At 37.8% G+C, this 12226-nt stretch overlaps 1 protein-coding gene across 9 annotated transcripts in view; it reads left to right on the top strand.

Annotated features, from left to right (window-relative positions):
- lrrc7 (leucine rich repeat containing 7) overlaps nucleotides 1–10559 on the top strand; it is a 360661-nt gene extending 350102 nt beyond the window's left edge. For all 9 annotated transcript variants that reach the window (XM_033028474.1, XM_033028480.1, XM_033028476.1 and 6 more), the window contains 4 exons: nucleotides 3167–3259; nucleotides 3344–3403; nucleotides 6914–6988; nucleotides 9897–10559. In XM_033028474.1, the coding sequence (XP_032884365.1) occupies nucleotides 3167–3259; nucleotides 3344–3403; nucleotides 6914–6988; nucleotides 9897–9998 (330 nt within the window). In that variant the 3' untranslated portion in view covers nucleotides 9999–10559. The remainder of the gene's footprint in view (nucleotides 1–3166; nucleotides 3260–3343; nucleotides 3404–6913; nucleotides 6989–9896) is intronic.
- Nucleotides 10560–12226: the final 1667 nt, after the last annotated feature.

Raw genomic sequence — 12226 nt, forward strand, 5'->3', positions numbered from 1 at the left:
TTTTCAAACAAGTGTACTCAAATTGAAATCTCACATCTTTGCAAGGGAGGGATGGAATAGATGTAATCACCGGCTAAAACAAAGGCCATTAGGACAGGGAAATAATGCTACCGGTTAATTAACCATGTTCCCGAATGTAAGAACGATTCATTTTCCCACACAAGCCATAGGTGACTGGGCAATCTGAACCCAAGCACCAAGTTGAAAGCGGCCAAAGGTGTGCATTCCTCGGGACAGCCCCTACTCTCCCATGGTCACCCTCCACGGGTTGCGGCTCGGAGGTTTTGGAAATGTTCATGCCTTCACAGTGATGTGATGGACGCGGGGGTCTGGACCAATCGCTGACAAGTCCCGCCCCCCGGCAATGTCAAGTCCTTGCGTATTAGAAAGGCGCTATATAAATCCCATCCATTATTATTATTAAGTCCGTTATTGAACTTTTCTGTTGAGCGGCAGTCGGTCCTTTGGCCTGTAGGCGCCGCCGCCTTTCGGGTAGGTGGCGTATCGACTGAGCGGCCATTCGGTAAGTTTGCTTTTAGGCGACGCAGCCTTTCGGTTCGTTGGCGTTTAGGCATTCCGCGCTTTTGGTTAGTTTGAATTTAGGCGTCCCATCCTTTCGGTTAGTAGGCGTTTCGTCTTCGGACTCTTTCGGTTCATTGGCGTTTCGGCCTCGTTTCTATTCGGTTCTTTGGCTTCGGCTTCTTGTCTGTCGGCGCCGTGTCCGCACATGGTTTTAATATGTTGGCTGCTTTTCTGAGGTATCGTGAAGTGAAGATAGTCAATTAATAGTGGAAGTCAATAGTGGAAAGTTAGTTCGCATGATGGATTCAACGACATCTGCAACTCTCCGTAATTTCTTGCAGTTTTGGACAGTACTGTCCCTAAACCAAGGTATGATGCACCCAGTATACTTTCTATGCTGCATCTGTGGTAATTTGTAAGAGTCACTGGAGACATGCTGAATTTCCCCGGTCTCCTCAGGAAGTAGAGGCGTGGGTGTGCCTTCTTGATGTGCCATAGTTGCAACGTTTATGATAGATCATTGGTAATATTAACTGCAAGGAATTTGCCTGTACAGTCACGAGTGTAAAGCAAATATATTAAGGGATTGAGAACGCATCTTTAAGGAGTACTGGTGTTGAGAATTATTGTGGAGGAGTTAGAAACATAGAAACATAGAAAATAAGTGCAGGAGGAGGTCATTCGCCCTTCGAACCAGCACCGCTATTCATTGTGATTATGGCTGATCGTCCCAATCAATAACCCGTGCCTGCCTTCTCCTATTGTCACCTATCCTCACTGATTGATGTCTGTGGGTCAGAAGGTCAAGGATCCAGTGGCAGAAGGGGGGAGCTGATTGATGGGTCCCAGAGTTTGAATGTTGAAAGCATAAAAATTCATAAACATAGAAAATAGGTGCAGGAGTAGGCCATTCGGCCCTTCGAGCCTGCACCGCCATTCAATATGATCATGGCTGATCATCCAACTCAGTATCCTGTACCAGCCTTCTCTCCATACCCCCTGATCCCTTTAGCCACAAGGGCCACATCTAACTCCCTCTTAAATATAGCCAATGAACTGGCCTCAACTACCTTCTGTGGCAGAGTTCCAGAGATTCACCACTCTCTGTGTGAAAAATGTTTTTCTCATCTCGGTCCTAAAGGATTTCCCCTTTATCCTTAAACTGTGACCCCTTGTCCTGGACTTCCCCAACATCGGGAACAATCTTCCTGCATCTAGCCTGTCCAACCCCTTAAGAATTTTGTAAGTTTCCATAAGATCCCCCCTCAATCTTCTAAATTCTAGCGAGTACAAGCCGAGTCTATCCAGTCTTTCTTCATATGAAAGTCCTGACATCCCAGGAATCAGTCTGGTGAACCTTCTCTGTACTCCCTCTATACGCCGCACTTCCTCAATAGCAAGAATACCTTTCCTCAGATTTGGAGACCAAAACTGTACCCAATACTCCAGGTGCGGTCTCACTAATACTCTGTACAACTGCAGTAGAACCTCCCTGCTCCTATACTCAAATCCTTTTGCTATGAATGCTAACATACCATTCGCTTTCTTCACTGCCTGCTGCACCTGCAATGCCTACTTTCAATGACTGGTGTACCATGACACCCAGGTCTCGTTGCATCTCCCCTTTTCCTAATCGGCCACCATTTAAATAATAGTCTACTTTCCTGTTTTTGCCACCAAAGTGGATAAGCTCACATTTATACACATTATACTGCATCTGCCATGCATTTGCCCACTCACCCAGCCTATCCAAGTCACCTTGCAGCCTCCTAGCATCCTCCTCACAGCTAACACTGCCCCCCAGCTTCGTGTCATCCGCAAACCTGGAGATGTTGCATTCAATTCCCTCGTCCAAATCATTAATATATATTGTAAATAGCTGGGTTACCAGCACTGAGCCTTGCGGTACCCCACTAGTCACTCCCTGCCATTCTGAAAAGGACCCGTTTACTCCTAATCTTTGCTTCCTGTTTGCTAGCCAGTTCTCTATCCACATCAATACTGAACCCCCAATACCGTGTGCTTTAAGTTTGTATACTAATCTCTTATGTGGGACCTTGTCGAAAGCCTTCTGAAAGTCCAGATATAACACATCCACTGGTTCTCCCTTATCCACTCTACTAGTTACATCCTCAAAAAATTCTATGATTCGTCAGACATGAAAGCAACAATATAATTGATAAACTGCAGTCTAACGTAAGAGTCCTTGTTGTCTATGCGTTCCAGAGAAGAGTTTAGAGCCAGGGAGATGATATCTGATGTGGACCTGTTGCAATGTTAAGCAAACTGCAGTGGATCAAAGGTGGCTGGAAAGCTGGAGTTAATATGCGTTATCATCACTCGCAAAGCAGTTCATAATGGTGAATATCAGAGCCACAGGACAGTTGTCATTAAAGCATGCTACTTTATCTTTCTTCAGCACTGGGATGAAGCAGGTGGAGACCTCAGAGTGGAGTAGTGAAGGGTTAAATATGAACAGAATTGCTTGATTCTATTGCAAACAACTGATCCCTTACAAATGATCACCAGATAAACTCCCTTATGATTAATTTCAGCATATTGGCATTACAATATTTATACCAAAATGGTATTAATTGATGTACTTACACTAACCATCATGTTTTTGTTTTCTTTTTAAACTCAGTTTTGCGTCAGAATAGAGAAGAACCCTGGTCTTGGCTTCAGTATAAGTGGAGGAATAAGTGGACAAGGGAATCCATTCAAGCCATCTGATATGGTAATCTGAAACAAAACAATAAAATGCAATTGCAATTTCCGTGTTAATTTATAGGCTACAGTAACACTGCCCTATCCTCCATAGGTTGATGCCAGCTATCAAAGGATGAGCAGAAGTCAGCTACAGATGGTAAAGGGAAATGGTGTAAGTCACAAAGCTGGTACTTCATTAACAATAAACAGCATGCTTTTTATTACTCCACAAATTGGGAATAATGTTTTCTACTTAATTCAGATTGAATTATTCTATCAAAAATTTGAACATCAAAAAACCTCAATTGGGGTTTGTAGTCGAGTTTATTTTTTTAGCATCTTGCCAACCAAATATAGATCACAAATTGTGCCCTGAAGCTAGATTATCGCATTAGTATTACTTTTATTCCGTAGGTACAGGTCCTTCTTCGGATAAAATCATCAGACATGTATAAATGAATGAGCATTTGGGAGAACAGCAGAATGGATATGGTATGCTTGCCTTCATTGGTCAGGGCTTTGAATATGTGTCAGGAAATGTAGGCTTTGGAGATGGTGCAAGTTTTATGCTGGGATTAGAAGGTATTAGATTATTTTAGAACACAGGAGGATGAGGGATGATCTTATAGAGGTGTACAAAATTATGAGAGGAATATATCGGGTAAATGTACAGAATCTTTTGCGCAGAATAGGGGAATTGAGAACCAGAGTTCATAGTTTTAAGGTAAGGGAGGAAAGATTTAATGGGAACCTGACGTGTAACATTTTTTTTACACAAAAGGATGGTGGTAGTATGGAACAAGTTGCCTGAGGAGGTAAGGCAGGTACTATAGCAATGTTTAAGAAACATTGATACAGGTACATGGATATGATATTTCTAGAGGGATATGGTCCAAAAGCAGGCAGGTGGTACATGGGGCATGTTGGTCAACATGGGCAATTTGGGCCGAAGGGCCTATTTCCATGCTGTATGACTCTAAGACTCTTTGTTAAGTTCCCCTCAACCATCAGTGTTTGGTATGACGGTGGATAAAGACACAAAATGCTGGAGTAACTCAGCAGGCCAGGCAGCATCTCAGGAGAGAAGGAATGGGTGACGTTTCGGGTCGAGAACCTTCTACAGACTGATGTCAGGGGAATGGGTGGGACAGAGATAGAATGTAGTCAGAGTCAGTAAGACGTGGGAGAACTGGAAAGGGTGAGGGGATGGAGAGAGAGAGGGAAAGCAAGGGCTATTTGAAGTTAGAGAAGTCAATGTTCATACTGCTGGGGTGTAAGCTACCCATGCAAAATATGAGGTGCTCATATTGCTCTGGGCCTCACTCTGACAACGGAGGAGTTAAGCTATCATAGTATTTATTGTTAAAGGACTTATGGGACAAACAATTCTAATTTCATAACTTTCAATGATTTTAAATGCAAAATATCACCTTGCAAAAACCCATGGACATCATTGTCAGGGCAATAGCGTAAGTGCAGAAAATAATGTCATTAAAATAAGTGGTGACTGAAAGTGCCCAAGTTTTGTTAAACACTTCTAGGCTCAGCCACTTCTATTGTGTCAGGGGGAAATTTTCTTACAAGTGGCATATTTGAAATTATTTTAACATTATTTAAGTATCTTTGGCAGCACAGCAGAGCAAGAACTTTTGAAGAAAATCCAATTTTACTTCACTCTGCCTCTCCACTACAGACTGGTACACTTGTATTTAGTTACTACAGCACTGAATTCTATCAAATGGCAGATTTGTTTCCATGCATCAGCAATAGGTGTTCATTTAGTTCATTCAACCAACTCGATCCTACGTATGATTAATGTCTATGGCTTACACCATCACTACTTGTTAAAGTTCATTTTAACGACACTTACTATCTCCACAAATGACTTATTTATGAATGGTTTTCTTGACCCATTTTAAAGATGGGAATTAATCCAATGTAACCATCTTCTCTGGATTTGGGACCTTGCTTCATGTTTTTGAATTCTTTACTTGTTCCCTCAACTTCAATAGTTCACTTCTCCCTTAACCACAATGTTTTATTATTTTACAGATTTTAATTATATCTCTCCTGGAGCAGCTTTTGTTCATTGAAAATATATTTGTCATTGGGCCTTAGTTTATAAGTAGCTCTTAAAGCCCTGAATCATATGGCATCTTTTTAGCTGACATCCATTTGTTTCTGATGCTTGTTGAGATAAGGTGACCAAGATTGAAATCTACACTTCAAAAGTAGATAAACCCTTGAATTGTACAAGATTAATATAAATTATTTCATTCTTTAGTCAGTGCACAACCATTCAGCTATCTTCTGACGTTGCACACCCTAATCAATGTTTGGCAATACACTATCAACTAGATTGAACATTATAAGCACTTGGTCATACAGCTTGGAAACAGGCCCTTCGATCCAGCTTGCCCACCCCGACCAAGATGCCTGTCTACACTAGTCCCACCGGTATGCATTGGGCCATATTCTTGTAAACCTTTCCTATTCATATGGTTTATTGATAATTATTTTATGCTGAACATGTTTGTACACATTACTACCAAAATAATGTTCTTTCTGCCACTGCCCAGAACAATTCGTGAATGCTCAGAATGTTCCATATTTATTTCCTTACTTTTTCACATCAGAATCTATCTGTTATATCTCAGTTAGTTAGGTTATTGCTCAAAGATAATGAATCTCCTTTCACACTGTTTCTTGCCCACGTTTCCTGCTTTCACATTACTCAAGTAGCTTTATGCTAACTTTCTTTATAACTTTTTTTATAATTGGCTTCGTAAGGGAATTAATTAATAATGTTAATTAATTCAACATATCTGGAAGTCTAAAGGGGAGGAAACTCAAGTGATTTGTATTGTGACTCATTTTGCATTTCTAATTGTTGACTGCGAGTTACTACATAGATACATGAACACAAGGCAATGGCCAGCAAGGGAAAAAACAGCTTTTTTGACGATAGAAAATACAACCAGGTTGTTATTCTTTGAATTTCTTGTAATAGTCTTCTTTAATTACTTGATATGTCACAAGGAAAGGCAATAAATACAAGGAGTTGTCATAGGAAATGTTCATGATTCATTACTGATGTATGAAGATCTATTCAGATCTTGAATCTTTTGGGATCTTGAAACCATAAGTGCCATTTAATTTACTGCTCTAGCATTGTATCAGCAGATCCAAAGTTTGATGCAACAAAAAACAAAGAGAACTCACCATCAGCCTGTGTAAATATTGTCAACATATTTCTATGAAAAGTCATATTTCATTAATAATAAATTTAACCCATGTAATTTCTAAACACAAAAGGTTTTTTTTTTGTTTATTGTGCAGATGTTAGTTTTATCCATTTGCGGCTCTCTTATTTCTCTACAATTGTTCAATAAACATGTTTTTCTAAACTTTAGAATTGCCAGAGCAGGACACAGCAACATTCTATTTTGTAGAACAAATTCAAATTTGGACAATTCCAAGACCAAGTACAGGTTACCGTAACTCACACAAGTGCCTCGACTGAACCAGTTTTTCAATTTCCACTGTCGCAAAACTGCCTCACTCCAAGTGACATAGAACTTCTAATATCTCATGAAATAAAAACATAATATGCCACTATGCTTTGTAAGTCACTTTCTTCAATAATAAAGTCAATCCATAACTGTCTCTCTTGCTTCAACAGGGCATCTTTGTTACTAGAGTGCAACCTGATGGACCAGCATCCAACCTATTACAGCCCGGAGACAAGATCCTCAAGGTGAGCTGAAGATTTGGGAATTACCAATTTGTTATACATATCCAACTATCAATTTAATTGACATAATAGTCCTACACAAAAATGTAGCTTTTAACTTTTAATATTAGGTGACGATGAAGTCAATTCCAGATCTGAAAGAAAAAAGGAAATTAACCGCTACAAATCAAGTTTTAATCTGTATTTTTGTAACTGCAATTTAGATATATGAACAAATAGTTCAACACCAAAATTAGCAGAGTAGTTAAAAGTTAAATCCGACATGGCAGACTGGTGACAGTGATTAAGGCAAAGTCAGAAAATAATTGGCTGAATGGTGGTGAACTGATTAAAGTATGGAAAGGCGAGTGTTGGTTTAAAGGACTAATGTTTCAGGTTGAAAGGAGGTAGAAAGTGGTGTTCCATTAGTACTAATATGGGAACCACTCATTCATAATTTAGTTTGATATGACAGAAGCTGCATTTAGCAATTTAGCTTTGGATAATCCTCTCAGCACCAATGTATAATCTTCTGGGAAAATTCTTGATTGCTCAACCTTGCATTAATTCCCTAGCATGTATCTATACACTGTAAATGGCTCAATTGTAACCATGTATCGTCTTTCCGCTGACTGGATAGCACGCAATTAAAGCTTTTCACTATACACGTGACAATAAACTAAACTGCAGGTTGAGGGGATCTTCGTTGCATAATGGAATTGTTTTGGGGCAGGGGAAACAAGCCCCACCCCCAAATAAAAATTATTGGGTGACGAAGCCCTGACAACCCTAATGTAATCAAACCTGTGAAATGCTTTAAACACTATGGATGTCTTGAGACATTAAGATTAAAAAACTTCAAACACAAAAAAAAAATCCCTGACAAATAAAGCAGTAGACTTAAAAACAAGTAGTTATCCCTTCTTCTACCCATCACAGGATTCTTTAGCAGGCCCGGAACATAGACATCGAACATTTTGGTTTTGAAAATTTTCACTCTTGCACTGTACGCCACAGGGAGGGCATAATTTGGCACGCCAGCAGCAAACCTGATTTCCTAATTCATGTGCCAAGATGTGGAAATACAGGGAAAAGACTCAAATGCTAGAGTAACTCAGTGGTCAGACAGTATCTCTGCGAACATGGACAAATGACGTTTCTGTCCGGCACCCATCTTCAGACCCGATCCCGAAATGTACCCTATTAATAGAGATGCTGCCTGACCTGCTGAGTTATTCCAGCACTTTGTGTCTTCTTTTGTAAATCAGCACCTGCAGTTCTATGTATCCACATGAAAATGAAGAAATTGAGTAAAACGAGATAAGGATGACAAATTTTGATACATTTACTGATACTCTCCTGCCAAATGAAGCCGAATGACAGAAATATGAACATCTTGCTATCAAAATTAGATGAAACTAAACCAAATTAATTTGGGTAGGAAGGAACTGCAGATGTTGGTTTACACCGAAGATAAACACAAATTGCTGGAGTAATCCAGCGGGACAGGCAGCATCTCTGAAGAGAAGGAATGGGTGACGTTTTGGGTCGAGACCCTTCTTTAGACTGGCAATCAATTTAGAAATGTGATTGGGGGTGCTAAACATGAAACATATGGGCAGGCTTTCAATAACTTGTAGACTTGCTGGTCAACTACAAATTAACTTTTTATGGATAAATATGAGGTGATGCACTGACCATTACTTGGAGTAAACAGTCTTTTAGTATTTAAAATTACCTTTAGCACTAGGATATAAAATTCAGAAGTAATGTTAAACTTCAGTTTGATGTTCATACTGAACAAAGATATAAAACTTCTAAAGAATACACAAATAAATATAATCAAGGCATCAGAGCCTTGGGTTTGCTAGCATTGTAATTCAAGAGTATTTATTTGTGTACCAATCTATTATTTATTGAGTAAGTTGCCACTTCAACAATTAGCTATAATAAATTTGCAATAAAACCTAATGACAAAGAAACTACTGGATTGTCGTAAAAATCTGTCTTGTTTACTAATGTCCTATTAAAGCCACAACTCTTACCAATCTGGCCTGTTTTTGACTTTGGACCTGCAACTGTGGCTGATGCTTAATTGGGTTCTGAAAAGGCTTTGCAGTCATCTGGGGAGGTGTGGGAAGGGCAATAAATGTTGGTTTAGCCAGCGAATATCTACATCTTGCAACAAAAAATAAACTGAGGGATTCTAAATTTGGAGTAAGTTTGAAATGGCTTTTCCTTAGAATGGAGAAGATTTAGCAACTTAGAATGTTTTCAGCTGTAATAGCAATAAAACCAGTTGCCATGAATAAAAGAATAATTACTACAAAATCACAAAATGAGAAATGCCTTTAATCAGAATGTTGAGCTCACTGCCACATAATATACAATAGATGTGAAATAATAATTAAAATATAACAGATTTTAATGAAAGTATAACAGACTCAAAATAAAATTGAAATGGAGAGAATTAAATGAGAAAATAAGAATACAAAGAGGTGTTGAAGGACTGAGATGCAATATTTGAGACACGTCTACTTTACAAAATTAAATTAAGTTAATAGAGAATTGCAGTTGGAGGGGTGGGGGGAGGAGGTGTAGAATCTTTAGCAGTGTTACAAGTGGTACTTAGTCATACAGCACAAAAACGGTACAGCACAGAAAGAGGCCCTTCAACCCGACTTACATATGTTGACTAAGATGCCTCATCTACCCTAGTCCCATCTGGCCACGTTTATAGTCATGGGCCAATAAACGGCCAAATTTGAGGTCCATTAGGACCATATTAACTCAGAAACCCGTTGAGTTCCAGAGATTGTGAGGATAACCGTTTAAAGGTGTAAAAGTAACATTTTAAAGTGCCTAATCAATAGATTATTGCTTATTTCCACAGTTATTGTTTATACATACATGTATTTTTGTTTTTTTGTAGGCCAACGGGCATAATTTTATACACATGGAACATGACAAGGCAGTTTCGCTTCTTAAGAGTTTCCAGAATACAGTGGATCTGATAATCCAGCGTGAGGTTTAATTGATTTTTCTGTAGAAAAATGTTTAACCAATAAGATTAAAATTCTTTACTGCAGCTTCCTGTGTGAGGAACGCCAGGCAATTTTTTCCAATTTTTTTTGCCAATTGCTGGACCAATGGCGACACTTGTGCCAAACTTATTACTAAGATACTTATCAACCAGTATTACAATGTTTAATATTTTATCTTCACAAATGAATAATTTATGAAATTGATGTTTATGTGGTGATTTTTCAGCCAGTCAGAGGCTGTGAAATGGCAGGTCATTCGGTGCAAATGTTTCTATATATTTATTACATATATCGTTCATTTTTGGAGTAGATTTTTTTTGTCAAGTATCAGAGCACCAAAAGCATATACATGTCTTTAGGAATTGCACCACCATTAACACTGCCTCAAAATTGTACATGTCCTTTTTTGTATAAAGCAAAAATGCATCAACGAATGCATCAACAAATGCAAATGAACTGAGAAATTTAAAGCTATTTTCTTATCAATAATTGAAAAAGAATTTGGATGTGGAGGGTTCAGCAAATGATGTTATCTGTTCCATAAAAAAAATAACTAAAAATGTGGAAGTGTAAGATGCTTTTATATACATCCATAAAAGGGGTAAAAAAGTACCCCTGTTTTTAACTGCCTTTCTTTGAGAAATTCTAGATATGGAAAGAATGTTGGAGCAGAAGGGAAAAGTAATTTTCTTTTGAATACCACTCCTAATGTTTATTTCAAAAGTAACATTGATAAAAGCACATCGGCATGAGCAAATTACTCACGAGACATTTGTTCTTTTTTTCATTTAAGAGAATTTGAATTTAATCTGCATGTGCATTATAATACCCCACATGCATGTGTGCACAGATACCCTGCACCAGAACTGAAAAGGTACCTCCAAGTTGTTCATTTGAAAACAGAACATAACCAAAATGTTGCAATTGTCCTTCAACAAATCTGTTTATCTTGAGGGAAGAGTGAATGTCTGCAAAATCTCAGGTTGTCTCATTTCATTGTCATATGTGATTGAATTTAACAAGCAACATATAAATGATGTTGTCCATAAATTGAGTACAATCATCTGGGCTCTTAAGATAAGAGCAACCAACGATGCAGACAATATTTTTATAGAAAGTAGAGATATTAGCATTCAGGTTAATATGCAAGTTTCAATTATGCAGCCACTCATTTTACTTTAAAAAAAAATCTTTTCTCATTCATGATATTTTTAACTTTTTAATGATGGGGGAATCTATTAATCTCCAATTATGATGTTATTTTCTCATTCAATTGAAAGAAACAATGTTTTCTTTTGCTTGTTAAAAATCTTTTAGAAAAGATATTTGATGTGATGGGTTTCCTTATTTGCATGGTATAATTCGGTTATAGAAATATTATGAATTTGAAAATGTATAAAAGTTGGCGCTCAAAGCTGTTGATCTATACATTTTGATAATTCAATACTTAACTAAATTTTCAATTGGAGTTTTTTGACAAATGTCAGTTTATATTATCATACCAGATATAATTAAAAATATGCAACTTTGTGAAATGGAGAAATTGAACTATTTTTACAACAACATCACTTGTTTGCTAGATCAAGATTAATGAAAGGTAATTCAGGCAGTTAATTTGCAGTGTACGTACTGTTCTAAATAATCGAAACCAATGTGCAGTACAAAAGTTAGATGTTGGAAAATTAAATATGAAAAAAATAATCAAGTTAAACTTCGCAACAGCACCCAAAGTATATCATTGGTTTTGCAAGTTTCAGGTTAGATATATTGAAATACTACGACACTTGGAATTATACTTGGTTTTACTGTAATAATCTGGCACTATTGAATTGAAACTACATGATTTTGCGAAAACATTTATATTTATGCATTATTGCCATTTTTCTCACATGGTCCTCGTGTTCTTTTGAAATTCACTATCAACACATCAAATCTCTTAAAACATTGATGTTTAATTCCCTTCTGTTGAGGCTCTCAGATTCAGAATTCCACATCACAATGGCGTAGTGAATTTTGGAACATCAGTAAATAAATCAAAAAAATCTAGAACACTGGAGATTGCTTGGCCCATCAAGTCAGTCCAAAAAAAAAACTCTGACATTTATATTATTCCCATGCAGATAATGACAATACAAGTAGGCATTCAAGTACTAATAAACATGTTGAATGTTTCTGCCTTTATTCTCCATGCAGAGTTCCAGCATGATACAACTCTCCA

The sequence above is a fragment of the Amblyraja radiata genome, chromosome 10 (assembly GCF_010909765.2).
Source record: "Amblyraja radiata isolate CabotCenter1 chromosome 10, sAmbRad1.1.pri, whole genome shotgun sequence".
NCBI classification, from domain to species: Eukaryota; Metazoa; Chordata; class Chondrichthyes; order Rajiformes; family Rajidae; genus Amblyraja; species Amblyraja radiata.